The 15,133-nt window shown below is 42.6% G+C and overlaps 1 protein-coding gene across 2 annotated transcripts in view; it reads left to right on the top strand.

The window, feature by feature from the left end:
• The first annotated feature begins 3,525 nt into the window (after window positions 1-3,525).
• Window positions 3,526-15,133, top strand: part of LOC309687269 (kinase suppressor of Ras 1-like) — a 58,012-nt gene continuing 46,404 nt past the window's right edge. Inside the window, exons 1-2 of one of the 2 annotated variants that reach the window (XM_082502121.1) lie at window positions 3,526-3,638; window positions 4,269-4,501. In XM_082502121.1, coding sequence (XP_082358247.1) covers window positions 4,307-4,501 — 195 coding nt within the window. In that variant the 5' untranslated portion in view covers window positions 3,526-3,638; window positions 4,269-4,306. The remainder of the gene's footprint in view (window positions 3,639-4,268; window positions 4,502-15,133) is intronic. The other variant, XM_082502122.1, reaches the window with a different exon arrangement.

The following is a 15,133-nucleotide window of genomic DNA, read 5'->3' on the forward strand; positions in this document are numbered from 1 at the left end:
CCTAGGGTGATGGGTGTGAGTTTTTTAAAGGATGGCAGGAGGGTTAAGATACTCACGCAGAGAAGAACGGCTGCTGCTGCCGTCATCATCCGTCATCATTTCTGCTACACTGGCAGGGCTAGGGGCCAGGATTCTACTCCTCCGGTTTTTGGGGGATGTTGCTAACTCCGGGTCAGATAACAGGCACCACACCCGAAGTAGATGTGCTCTGTGTGAGGTCTCGCAGCAAGCTATCAAATACGGCACATTTCTTGGCTTTTAAAAAAAATGCTATGCGTCGCCAGGTGTTTCATCGGATTCGAGGTGTTACCTCCTTTGACAGTATCACAGTATCAGCTTAAAGCACTTGTTGCAGGCTGCTGAGTTTGCATCTTTTGCTGTGAAGTACAGCCAGACTTTTGACCGCTTCGCCTTGGGTATTTTTAATCTGTAGCTCTGCTCTACAAGAACGTACGTACCTGGGCCCACCTACTGTCCTCGGAAACGTAAAATGATTGGCTAGAATCTAAAGTGTATGACATCTCAGGAAAAAAAAGCACCGAAATAAAGCACCGAAATGTGCGCTGCTTTTCGGTCTGGTTACTACCGTTTATGTCAGATACCGGTACCCGTCCCTACACAGCACCCACTTAGCCGCCTTGTACATCAATGGCGAGTGTGCGGAAAGGGTCCACATCTTCCGTTTCTCTGCGTCCTCATCTCTGCTGAGATGGACAAACAGCACCACAGCATTGGTCAAGAACTTCACGAGGGTCCTCAGGAAGCACAACCTGCTACTGACCTTCTACTGCTCATCCATCAAGAACCTGCTGACATACTGTATGGTACGGCAGGTGCATCATGGCAGACAGGGAGAGGCTTCAGCTGCCCTCTCCCCTCACTGGTGGACATTTATACCCCACCCCCCGCCCTGCTGTCTCAGCAGAGCAACAAACATCATCAAGAACAGCTCCCACCCTGGTTTTGACCTGTTCAACCTGCTGTCCTCGAGGACGTGCTACAAGTGCATCAGTACAAAACCTAACAAACTCAGGAACAGCTTTTTCCAAAGCCATAACCACCCTGAGCTCATACATGCACTGACTACACAGTCTAACCCAGTGGTCCTCAACTCCTGGGTGCTGACGAGTCATTTGGTACCGGGCCGCGAGAGTTGAGGCTCGGGTGTGAAATTTATGGTTTTTATCGTTTTTCAGCGTTATTTTTTTAATCGTTTTTATCGTTAACTCGATTTCCCTGGGTCTTTTCCCATGTGTTATGAATAAATCTTCTGTTTTTTGGTACCGGTACTGGTTTTATTTTATTGTATTTATCTGCAACACCTTAAAGACTGGTCCGTGAAAATATTGTCGGACATAAACCGGTCCGTAGAGCAAAAAAGGTTGGGGACCGCTGGTCTAACCCGCCAACCAAAGGACTTCCCTCTATAGACAGACTATGCAATATTTAATCTGTTGAATGCTTGTGAAAGTACTGTATAATATGTGTACTGTGCAATACCATTACTCTCTCTGTCCAAATATCTGCTACCCACTGCATTTGATCATCATTACTATGCAATATTAAATACATGCTATAACCCACACCGTATATAAAATCCTTATTTATTCTTGAAAATGTATACAGCACCGCAGAACTGTGCACAACTCCTTCCCCTCTGCAGGAGTTAGGAGTTAGAGCAGGGCAATATGACCAAAAATATTTATCACGACATACATTTGAAAATTTGCAATAACGATATAACTGACGATCTAATTGACACTAGACAAAATACTTTACAACTCCACAACTTTATTAGTGCAAAAAAACCAAACATCAACGTATTTCCACTTAAACAAGCAGCTGTTTTTTATGTGCATTAAAGTTATATAAAAATTTGCAGTGCAAATGCAAATTCCTTGCTGACAGTTTAACCAAAAAGCATTTCCAGTGGAAATTGGCCGACATATCCTCAGCATAACCATGTATAATATCCACAGAACTTAAAAAGAGGTTATACACACACAATAAGGTAACATTATGTTGAAGCACAGTACGTATCACTCCGCGAGGCTCCTGCCTACGATAGCCATAATGCTCCGACAATCCATCAAGCGGTGCGGTGCAGATTTTCGAGCGCCGCGTACCACATAAAATCATTTCGAGGTCAGTAAACACTACCAGAATTCATACATAAGGCACACGGGATTATAAGGGGCACTGTCGATTTTAAGGAAAATCAAAGGATTGATTTTAAGTGCGCCGTATTTTCCAAAAAACACGGTAATAACGACGGCCCGCTAGCATGCTCTACCAAAAATAGTGCTTTGTTGTGTATCTGACGGACGGAAGCAAAACCAGTTCCACACCACTGAAGTTGCAGCATTTTTACAAACCAATTCTGGTTCATCCGTTTCATTCAACGATCCGCTTTCACCCTCCTCATTCTCCGTCGCCACCATTCTGCCATGTGCGTATGAAAAGAAAGACACTGCGCATGTGCGTTTTACCCATATTTTATCACAATATTTCATTCTCTTATCGTTGCCCGACATTATACCGGTATTACCGTGAACGGTATGATATGGCCCAGCCCTATTAGGAGTTGCTTTTAATCTCATTGTACATGAGTATAGTGACAATAAAAAGATATTCACTTCTTTCTCAGATTCACCTGAAGATAAATGTATTTTATAATACAGAGAAATGGCTTGTCAGTATGCAGATAATATGCACAATGTAGCCAGATTGCACAAGCCTTTTGGTTCAGAATATTTCAGCCTTACTAATATAAGAAAGACCTATTTTGTTCTTTTGTGGTAAAAACAAAAAAAAACAAAAAAAAACAAACTTATGTGGCTGTTTCATGAATCGGATTGTAATTTTGTGTAAGAATATTTCCATGCACACATAAATGAGCACAATTGTGAACTCACACTGAATAGAAAATTTAGTCTGTTTTGTAAATATAGCCATCTAGTGTTTTAGAAAGGAGAATTCTTAAATAAATGCATTACCAAAAACAAACTTATGTGTAATAAATTTATTTGAATTAGTAATATACAAAACATATATAATAGCAAATGTTTAATATTTATATGGCTTATTATACTCAACATGGAACAGAGTGCTACAAAAAAAACATACAAAACATAGCTCTACCTCATATATATTTATAAACGTAACTATTCACAGTGAAACAACTTAGAGAATCACGCAACAAAAGAGATTAAAATATTTAATATATCCCTGTCTGGAAAAAATTCTCTTTGAGAAGAATAATTTTTACTGCGTTTCCTGTTGTCATTTTCTCACCTTCCCAGCTTGTTGTCTGTGCAGTGGCTGTTCTCTTTCTCTCTCACCCTCACTCTCTTAAACTCGCACCTCCCTTATGCTTCTGTGTGCGTGCATGTGCTGGGTCTGTAACCCCTGCCCCCTTCCTGCTCAGTGGACCAATACCTGTTTGCAGCGGACACTCGACGTCACGTAGTTGACCAATCACGTACGACTTGAACGGGGTAAAAATCAGGGGGCGGGGAGGGGAAAAAAGCGTATCCGATTCCTGGGCAGGAACCGGATTCTATCGTTCACTTCAAAGTGCCGGCTCTAGAGCTGTTTTGTTCCTGACCGACACGACACATCGCTTGTGTGAGCTTATGGTGGGTACTTTAATTTGCAGTCTATGGCCATTCCACCCAAATCACAACATTGACAACACTCCGATGGTCGCTGTCATTCATGCTTTTCAAAAGTGACGAAAACATTTGAACGATATTTAATATTTAAGCTAGTTGTACTTTTTTTGGGGTGGGGGTAGCTCCTCTTATTTTTTCATGTGTCAGGTTGCAATACGTTAAAAGTTTGAAACTTTTACTTTGAATGCGAAGGGTCTCAGTTTCCGGTTTGCTCCACTTTTTTTCGTTTTAATTTTATCCTTAAGAACAAGCTGGTTACAGAGACAAGCTGGTTTTTAGGTGTGTTTTTGTTCAAATCAACAATAAAACAGGGAAAGTTTTCATGTTATTTGGGAAACATAACCTGTTGAAGAACCAACTCATACATACACTCAAAACATACACATATTGCAGCTTCGGCTACTTTATATTAATTATTCCTAGTACACAGACACAAGTTAAACGAGAAGGTTTTGCTGCTGCATTTGTTTTATTCTTACATATCTTGGTGAAAGACACTGAACACTAGTAGCAGCTGAAGTACAAACACGGAAACTTGTCAAAGCATGCAGTGTTTGGAGGAAGCGCTGACGGCAGTGTGCGAAACGTCTTCAGGTCGCTGTTTATGACACAAGTCGCGCCAATGTGGTGGAATGGACGGAGCAGTGGACAGAGGAGACAGGTCGGCCCTCAGCAGCACGTCGAAACCAACAGGAGCTCAGGAAGCTCTGCACCAGTGCCGACTCATCCAGAATCTGGTGGACATCTCGATTAGCAGCCTCCTGTCTCTTAGGACAAGATGCGCCGCATCCAACGACTTCACCCGGCGGGAGATCCGTACTTTAGAGGTACGTTTAAGATCCAGAGGTGACCCAGGTTTCTACCAGCTGTTTATCCAGTCTTTTGCTTCTTTGAAAGCAAGAGAATGATTGTATTGCATTCGCGATTTAAAGACATGCTACGCCATGTTATCTCCTAGATTCCGTGACATAGAAAAGGTTGTTCACTTTGCAGCAAGTTTTTATTTATTTTTATTTTCTTTTTTTAAATTACCCTCTCATATTATATTTTAATATGACTATAATAACTATGAAAGGGAGAGGTGGATGGGGTGGGGCTCTCGAATTTAAAGTTGGGCAGTCACACAGGAGTTAACTTTAGCTTCAAGTGCAGATTTCTTAAAACCTTCGAAGACATATGCCACAGACGGTAAAGCACAGATTCAAAACAAACAAAAAATTATGAGGATGAACTGAATGTAGCTTCTTCGGGTCCAGGGTGCTCCTGTCAGTCATTTTCTCTCACTGTCTTCACTACTGTGGCTTTCTAGGACTCTTCAGGAGGTTAGCATTTGTAACATGTACTTTTCCTACACTCCTCCACTTCCTCCCAAGGTACAAAAAGTTATTATGTGTCCCAGATAATAAATGCAATATCTCAATATGCAGCTTATTGTTTATTTTCTGCAAAGCCATTCCTGCATTTGCCACCAACTTTCCAGTTTGCTCAACACAGCTCAGTTCTGTTAAGCTAAGGAAAAATAAAATGTCATTACATAGCACCAAATAATGACATAATTCATCACTGGGCCTTTTACATAGTAATTTTTTTTTAAAAAGTAAAGTTTATAATATTATAGAAAGAATAATTTTGAGTTAGCACTTTAGCACTCAATAGTAGGGAATCACTTTAATATTAACATTTTAATAGCTCACGTGACTGTGAGCTGCCTTTGGTTACTGAAAATGATCTCAAAATCCTTGAAGATGTAAAGTGAATATTTTGACAGCAATTAGCACTTAGGTTTGTATTATTATTTATGTACATCAAATCACATATAAAATTGTATGTTGAATTTTGGCTGTAGCTCAGGAGGTAGAGCAGGTCATCTACTCATCCAAAGGTTAGTGGTTTGATCCCTGGCTGCTCCAGTCTGCAGGCCAAATATCGTTGGGCAAGATATGAAACCAGAGTTTCTCTGCGACGCATCCATTGGAGTACGAATGTGTGTGAATGTATGATTAAGTGCTTTCAGTGCTCAGATATAGTAGAAAAGCACTACTTAAGAACCAGTCCATTTACCACCTAAGTATATGGCTGCATGAGCTGCTAATATGCCAGATACACAATAAATGCACTAGTTGCTCATACTTGGTACGGTGCAGAAAGTTAGAATAGACAGACCATCAGTGACTCTTAAAATCTTATCAGAGGTTAAACAAAGCATAACAATGTCCCTCATAGTCTTTAAGGTTCCCATATATAAAATGGATTATTGTATATGTGTATATTTACACACATAGGACTCTCAAGCTGTGTGTTGTAGTAGTATCTTTGCTGTTCGTAGGACTGCACTCTTCTGGACAGAGATCTCGGATGCCAGGGACCACTGTTGCTTAACTTTCCACATTGTTGGTATTTCTCAGGCTTCTCATGTTCCTTCTTCCTGATGTTGCTATCACTTGGTAAAGCTACATGTATCATTACGCTTCGTTACTCTGCTTGTCCACCTTTACTGTGTCTGTTGTTTGCCATCACCAGTTTGTCTGTCTGTATCTGAAAGTTCCACAGGATCTTAGCTCCAGTCATTCTCAACCACCCTGGAGGCGTGTCCCATTTTGACCTTGGGACTTCAATGTCATACTAGGCGCACAGATATTCCTATATACTGTGCTAGCCACTTGGTTATGACGTTCCATATATGTGCTACCTGCTAGCATCTTGAAACCTGCTGTTATGTGCTGGATTGTCTCAGGGGCATCTTTCCACAGCCTGCACCTGGGGTCTTGCCTGGTGCGGTAGAACCCAGCCTCTATGGCTTTTCTGCTTAGCGCTTGTTCCTGTGCTGCCATGAGTGGTGTCGCTGTGTGACAGTCCAGTGTTTTCCTGCAACTCGATCTCAGTCACTTCTTCTATTTGCTAGTGGTACATACCGTGCAGTGGCCTGTCCTTTCATGATGTTCCTCTTCTTGCTCCTCCTTGAATTCCTTATGGTCCTTTGATCATGTACAGTTCTGATATTCCAGGATCCATGTAGGGAGCATGGAGTCATAGGCTTTCTTGTAGTCAATCCAGGTGATGCATAGGTTGGTTAGTCTGGTCTTACAGTGAATGCTCAGCTACTTTACCAGTAGCTGATGTTTTGCCCCTCTAGGTGTTTCTGCCAGTTCCCTTCTGAGCCCTGCCTTATGTCTGTTCATCTTAGCTAGTATGATGCCTGACAGGAGCTTCTGCCCACATAGCAAGCAGGTCTGGCCTGGATCTGGTATCAAGCTGGCACTGCTGGCTGACTTCTGGCATGATAAGACGTATGTCATCCAGATATGAGCCAGGCTTGGCATACATGGCACTGTCTATGTGATGGCATGCCATATATAGCTCGATTGTGATTTTATTTATGTGGTCCAGGCCCATAGAAAACAGGTCTTCCCTGGATTCGGCATCAAGCTGGTACTTTTGACTGACTGGTGTCATGGCAGGGTGTATGTCAACCAGATGTGGGCCAGGTCTGGCAATGATGGTATTATTTATGTTCCTATTAGAGCAGGGCGATAAGACCAAAAATATTTATCACAATATACATTTGAAAATATGCGATAACGATATAACTGACGCTATAATTGACACTAGACAAAATACTTTACAACTCCGCAACTTTATTAGTGCAAAAAACCCCAAAAAACCCCATCAATGTATTTTCACTTAAACAAGCAGCTGTTTTTTATGTGCATTAAAGTTATATAAAAATGTAACAGTGCAAATGCAAATTCCTTGCTGACAGTTTAACCAAAAAGGCATTTCCGGTGGAAATTGGCCGACGTATCCTCAGCATAACCATGTATAATATCCACAAAACTTAAAAAGAGGTTATACACACACAGTACTGTAATATTATGTTGAAGCACAGTACGTATCACTCCGCGAGGCTCCTGCCTACGTTAGACAATCCATCAAGCGGTGCGGCTTCGTAGCTTAGCAAAGTCGTACTGAAACATTTGACAGATTTTCGAGCGCCACGTACCACATAAAATCGTTTCGAGGTCAGTAAACACAACCAGAATTCATACATAAGGCACACGGGATTATAAGGGGCACTGTCGATTTTAAGAAAAATCAAAGGATTGATTTTAAGTGTGCTGTATTTTCCAAAAAACATGGTAATAACGACGGCCCACTAGCATGCTCTACCAAAAATAGTGCTTTGTTGTGTATCTGACGGACGGAAGCCAAACCAGTTTTACCCATATTCTATCGCCATATTTCATTTTCTTATCGTTGTTCAACATTATACCGGTATTACCGTGAACGGTATGATATGGCCCAGACCTAGTTCCTATTTTCCTATTTTAGTTAGAACACCCAAATGCCATGTTGCAATACTATACAGCTATGGTAGCCAATATTTTAAATGCAGGTTTGACTGGTTTGTGAGTGTACACTTTATCCAAAACCTAGTGAGGGTTTACTCATCATTGCCAGTGGGTGACTGTAGCTCAGGAGGTAGAGCAGGTCACCTACTGATTGGAAGGTTAGTGGTTTAATCCCTGGCTTTGCCAGTCTGCATGTCAAGAGTGTGAATGTGTATGAATGTAGTTAGGAGGCACTCAGTTTAGAGAGATTGTGTTAATGTGGCATGTAGTATAGAGCACTTTGAGTAATCCGGGAGACTAGAAAAGCACTCTGTAAGAATCAGTCCATTCCCTGTCTGAATAGAGTTTTGTCATGTTAGTTTTGTGCATGTTGTTATTACATGGCTTTATTAAGGTACACATTAGGCTGACATCTGGGGCCAGAGCTGAAACTGTTCTGGGCCAGCACAGGACCACCAGTGTGTCTGCAACTGGCCTTGTGCTGGCCCATGTGTAGGCCACATCTGGCAAACCAGATCTGGGCCACCAAAGGGCCGTCATTCTTTGCGGTATGTGGGCCATGTGTAAGCACATTGTGTGGGCCAGATCTGGGCCATACCAATTTTGCTATGTGGGTGTGTTGTGGTGAGGTACATTATTGGCTGATAGTTGGATGAGACCAGTGCCTTCTGAGGATCCTTAGGGATCAGGACTGTCTGCCCACTCTGGTTGCATCTCATCCATGGAGTGCAGTTAACTTCTTTAGCCAGTAGCTGTGAATAATATCTGGGCATCGTGCTTTCCAATTTTTCATATTTGAGACCTGTTTTTTGGCTGTCTGCATCTGCGTCGCTGTCCACAAACTTGTTCCGGTCGTTCCGCTGGTCCCACGGTTTGAACACCAGCTTGCCGTCTCCGTCCCGGTTACTGGACCCTGTTCAGGGAGGTTGCTATGGCCTGCTCTTAGCTGCACTAGCCACTGAGCATTGTTATTTTGTGTTATGTCCATCTCTCATATCCTCTTACAGTGTTTGGGTTGTATGAAAAATTCTACAGCACATGGTATAACACACACACACACACACACACACACACACACACACACACACACACACACACACACACACACACTAGTCTTTTGTCGAAATATCACTACAGCAACTCAAGATGGTACTCATTAGTTTATTGCCCCCATATACTTGTGTACTTGCATGCATGCCAGACAACGTCGGAGCATGCTCTTAATGAGATGACAGTCTATGTCCTGGGGAAGCTCCTGGACATTCTTAGATGCAACCTGAAAGTGTCGGATGCTCAAAATGAACCAGTTCTCATCTGTGAAAAGCACAGGGTGGACCTAACCATTTTGCTATTCTATGGCAAATGCCAGCCTCGCTCCATAGTGCCAGGCAGTGAGCACTTGGCCAACTGGAGGACATCAGGCCCTCAGGCCATCCTCATGAAGTCTGTTTCTGCTTGTTTGTTCAAAGACATTTGCACCAGTGGCCTATTCAGTGTCATTTTGTTTTTCCTTTTCCCTGAAAACCTTCTTTTGTCTAATCATTTCTTAATAACATTTACTTTTACAATAATGTATTATACAGCAGTTGGGAATACATTTCATTATAGCAGATATCTTTCTGAAAGTGTCTGTAACTAAATTTAAGAATATAATTCCTCCACCATTACCTACTTCAGTACCATGTCTCAAAGCAGTGCAGATCAGCTACCTAAACTCTACTCCCACAAAAGTCGATTATCTTGTTAAAAGTGTTACCTCTTTACTGCATACAACCATGGACAATGTGGCACCTCGGGAAAAAAGTCTCAAATCAGAAGTACTTGACTCCCTGGTATAATTCTCAAACGTGCAAAGCAGATATCCTGTAATCAACAACTGGGTGTGAGTAGAAGAATAGAATAGAATAGAATAGAATGTCTTTATTGTCACTATACACATGTACAATAAGATTACAGAGCATCCTCCTACTCAGTGCAGACAGGTGGGAAAGAAAGTGGGGGTGCAGAGGTGCACAGTTCTGCAGCACTATATACATATGAACAAAAATATTGATCAAAAATATTAAATGTACAAATATACAAATAACTGGGGAAAAATAGTGTTATATATTTACAGTGTGGGCTATTGCATGCAACTTAAGTGGTGATGGTAGTTGTGTAGTCTGTATATAGGGGTCATTGGGATTGGGGGGTGAAACCGTGTTGTCAGTGCGTGTGTGAGTTCAGTGGTTGTGGCTTTTGGGAAGAAACTGTTCTTAAGTCTGTCAGTCTTTGGGCTGATGCACCTACAGCGCTTTCCTAAGGGAAGCAGGTTGAACAGGTCAAAACCAGGGTGGGAGCTGTCCTTGATGATTTTTGTTGCTCTGCTGAGGCAGCGGGAGGAATAAATGTCTATCAGGGAGGGGAGAGGGCAGCCGGTGAGCTTCTGAAGCTTCACTCTATCTTCTTTAGTGCAGCTGTGCTACTGTGATGCAGTATGTCAGCAGGCTCTCAATGGGCGAGCGGTAGAAGGTCAGCAGCAGGTTGGAGTCCAGTTTGTACGTCCTGAGGACACTGCTCCTTTACAGTGAGTGGAGTGGTGCAGGAACCGGGTGAGGATGGTAGCATGGCTGAAGCAGATGAGGGCTGGTGTTGTGGTGTTTCAAAGCTGTCTAAGAAGCAATTAATCTTCTGCCAGCTACTCAGGTTTTCTGTTTTCACAGCACAGCCTCTGTGGTTTATGCCCTGCCACACCTCCCATGTGTTGTTGCTGGACAGGTGGGACTCTATGCTTCTTTTATGGTCTGTCTTGGCTTTTTTAATTCCTCTTTTCAGATCACCTTGAGCAGCCCTGTACAAAGCTCTGTCGCCCGACCTGAAGACAGCGTACTGGCTTTGAGTAGTGTGCGGACATGGCTGGTCATCCATGGTTTTTGGTTTGGGAAAACCCAAATGTTTTTGTCCACAGTCACATTTCCGATACAGAGCTTGATATAGTCCAGTACTGATTTTGTGAATGTTTCTAGGTCCTAGTGTTCAAATATGTTCTAGTCTGTCTTTGTGAAGCAGGCCAGGACAGGTTGTAATAGTCTTTGTGGTAGGCCTGGACTGCATCTGAAGGGGTGTAGGTTGGTGAGAACAGGAGGGAGAGCTAGACAGGATCTAGAGTGTCCTCTCCCCTGGTGGGACTTTTGACATGCTGATAGAATTTTGGGAATACAGTCTTCATGTCGACCTTATTAAAATCACCCCAGGGTGGGACGCTGGTGTTCCTTAATGGTATTCAGCAGGTTGGATGTTTACACTGGCATCACGTAGAATGTACACAGCTGTGATAATCACTACTGTTAGTTCTCTTGGTAAAAAAAGAAAAAAAATGCCAGCATCTTACGGACATGTACTTGAGGTTCGAGGAGCAGTGTCTGTTTATAATTGCCCCATTGTTGCACAAGCTTTTGGGTATTCCCGGGTGAAACCAGGTTTCCGTGACGATTAAGGCACAGCAGTCATGAATTTAGCAATTTCCTGCTTTTTGCAATTCCAGGTCATCCATTTTATGCACAAGGGATCTGGCATTGGAGAGATATAGGCTCAGAAGCGGTGGCTTGTGTAATTCCTTCCTTAGCCATAGCACGACGCCTGTTTGCTTCCTCTTCCACCTCCATCTGTGCTGCCTTCTAGATCCAACATCAATCCACGGAGAGCCTGGTGGTCTCGCTATGTAATCTGGGATGTTATGCATGTGATGAAAGACACACGAAACAGATATCTAGTACTGGTCACCGATGTCCCGGTGGGTGTAGCGAATGTTAGCAGAATGTTCGGGATCATCTCCCTCCCACATCCTGTGGAGTGTCCCTGTCACTTCTGGAGGGAGCGGCATAGGTGCCCGAGAGGAGCCAGCCCGAGCAACCAGGCCTTCCAGTGTTTTTGTCTGGCACTTGGACTGGTATCATAGTCTCTCCAGCTGGCACTGGTGCACTGTATCATGCATGGCGGTGAGGTCAGCCACCATCCCAGTTGATGCCTCCGCTGACGGCAAGGCTTGTGCTAGACAGGTGGCTACCACTATAACATGTATGGGTTACTATTGAACGAGCACAACACATAGGGCAGCCTTTGTTGGGAGTTCTTTACAGTAGTCGTTACACCAGTCAGTCACGTTCTCTCATTGGCCCTGCTAGCTCTGCGCTGCTTCTACCACTCCACAGTGCGTTCCTCCAGGTCCCGTCATCTTTTAATGTGCATAGGGCTCATCACCTAACAGAGTGCTTTGGTCTCAGACTGCTGGCTTGTTTGTGGTTCCTAGGAGGCAGGTTCTTCATCTTTTAGACCCGTTGTCTGTGGAACCAGCTCACAGTAAGCTGCTGGCGGCTTCCCATGAATGGTTCTTGTTTGCTTGCTTGCTTACTGTCTATTTGCTAACACACCGCTTGTCTTGTCTCTCTCCCATCACCCAAACCAGTTGTGGCAGATGGCTGCCCCTCACTGAGCCTGGTTCTACTAGAGGTTTGCTTCTTGTTAAATGGGAATTTTTTCTCTCAATTATTGTAAGTTTTTAACCTTACAATATAAAGTGTCTTGAGGCACCTGTTGTGATTTGGCGCTATATAAAATGAATAGAATGGATGTTTGTAAGGCTTTGGCAGTGCTTCTCTTCTTCCTCCTTGCATAAAAGAGAGCAGATGTCCTGCTGATGGGTTAACGACCTTCTACCACGAATCTCCTCCATGTTCTTAAGACTGTGCTGGAAGACAAAGCAAATCTTCTGGGACCTATTGATGTGCCATCCTGGAGCCGCTGGACTACCTATTCTGTAGGGTCCAGGTGTTGCCTCATGCAGTAGTGACACTGACCCTTTCAGTCAGAAAAGTAAATCCATTCCTGTTTTGGTTTGGGTTATATTATTGTTGCCCCTCTAGTGCACCTGTTGATTTCATTAACACCAAAGCAGTTAAACTGATTAAAAAAACCCTTTGGTACTTAACTGACCAGCTCAAGATCAAGATGGTACCAGATGGGCTGGTCTGAGTTTTTCAGTATATTTTGTGTGCATGTGGATATGCGGTGCAACTGAAGAGTGGCTGTTACTGCTCACTCTCTTGGGGGCTGGGAGGAGCACCAAGTGCTTCTTGTGTGTATGTGTAGCAGGAGGCTAAATTTAGCTGTGGCTCTCCCCACGCATTATGAGCAAGGCCTGTTTGGCAAGAAAGTCAACTGACTTGGAAGACAGTGGGAGGAGAAGAAGGACGTGTTCCTCGTCTGGCTGGCCTTGCATGTTATAGGGCAAAGGTGTTTACAGTTGGTGTAACGCTGTCTGTTCATCACTTTGGTCGTTCTCTTTCTCCCTTTCCTTTGGCGAATACTGAATTCAATTTCAATTCAATTTTATTTATGTAGCATAAATTCACACGTTTACCTCAAGGCACTTTACATTGTAGATATACAACATGTATAAGATTGTTGGTAGGTTTTTATTCATCTGAAGTCAAGTTATTGTTTGTTCAAGCCAATATACAGATCACAGTTGACAGTTGTTGCTGGAATTTCAGTTAAAATAATTCTGCAAAGGTAGATTTTGAGGGGACTTTGAACACAGTTAATATAGTGGAACAATTTAGCCACAGCAAGGCTCTTCTCTGTGGCTGAATAGGGTAGTCTGTAAAGTGTTGATTAGAGTTTGGAAAGCCCCATGTGGTTTCCCAACTGCAGTCTCTTGCTTTCTCTTTTGTCATTTTTCTCTCCACTCTGTTTCCTCTTAGAAGTTTTCCTCCTCCTTCTGACCTTTTTGTACCTTTTCTTTTATCTTGTCTGAACAGATTCGTTTGCACACCCCCCTCTTTTTTTGTGCATCTTTTCAGATGACTATTGTCAGATGTCAGAGTGCACAGATGGATGTGTGAACAAAACCACATAGATGATTTATCCTAGAACAATGTAGGTGTATTAGATCTGTTGACGTAAAATGATTAGACTTTTAGATTAAGGCTAGGTCTCATAAGAAAGTTAATTCATCGTTGTCTTCATCGTTCTGTGTCCCCTGCAATTCTTCTTTGTTTTTTTTTCTTCTTCTGCTCAGATGCAGATTCTGCAACATTTTTTCAGCAGTACATTTTGACTTTTTTCGCGAAATAATATTTTGACTTTTTTTTTCTCAAGTAAAATTTAGACGTTAATCTCAGAATTTCGACTTCATCTCTAAGATGAGCGATATATGTTTTTTTTAATGTGGCCCCTAATATTCCAGGATGCAGGTAATCAGCTTGTGCCACTGGAAATGTACTATTTAAGCCCAATTTTCTCTTATAGTGGTTTTAGCTTGTTTATAATCTGAATTGGGTGTTTTTCATGGGATTCTTGTCAATTAAGCACAGTAATAAAGGGGTCACTGTTTGCTAATAGTTTTGGAACCGCGAAGGTGGGATCTTATAAGTCCTGCTGGAAAAGAATGTCAGCATTTTGATGTCAGTAGGCGTAAAGTGCTCTAAAATCTTCTACAAGTTAGATGACAGACTGTAGAAACATCGCACTGGACTTCAAACGTTTTGGATTTTTTGCATTTGTACCACCTCTGCGTGTTTTTTGTAGACCTTCTGTCACATAATCACCTGCTTCTCCTGTAAGTAATACTTGATCAGTGCATCAAATGGTGCATCAAACTCTCCCTTTTATTTGGGCCTGAAGCAGACAGTACTTTTTCCCTGTTTTTCTTGCATTTTGTATTTCTACTATTTGTCACTCTGCGTTTTTCTTGCTTAGTATAATAAAACTAGCTTTTTGCTCGCTTCACTGATTGCTACTATATTTTGTGTCTGTTGCTTCACTACAAGCAACATTTAAGGGTTAGGGTAAGCGTCCAAAGAGGTGTCTCTTCCAATGGAACAGTACTGGTGGGCATCATCAGCTGTGTGCCAGTGATGTCAGAGACATCAGTTACTTCACACTCGGTTTAACAGTTGATATGACCGTTAAAGAGCAGATGTCTGGTGTGGACCACTAGTCAGGGGGATTTCCTCAGGCTGGTCTGTGTCATTTCTTACTACTGCTTTACATATGTGCGTTACTTGACATTTATGGTTGATATGATACACAGGTCTAAATTTAAAATATGTCCTACCTGCCCTTTAGCTA

Source organism: Aulonocara stuartgranti, assembly GCF_965226115.1.
Source record: "Aulonocara stuartgranti genome assembly, chromosome: 14".
NCBI classification, from domain to species: domain Eukaryota; kingdom Metazoa; phylum Chordata; class Actinopteri; order Cichliformes; family Cichlidae; genus Aulonocara; species Aulonocara stuartgranti.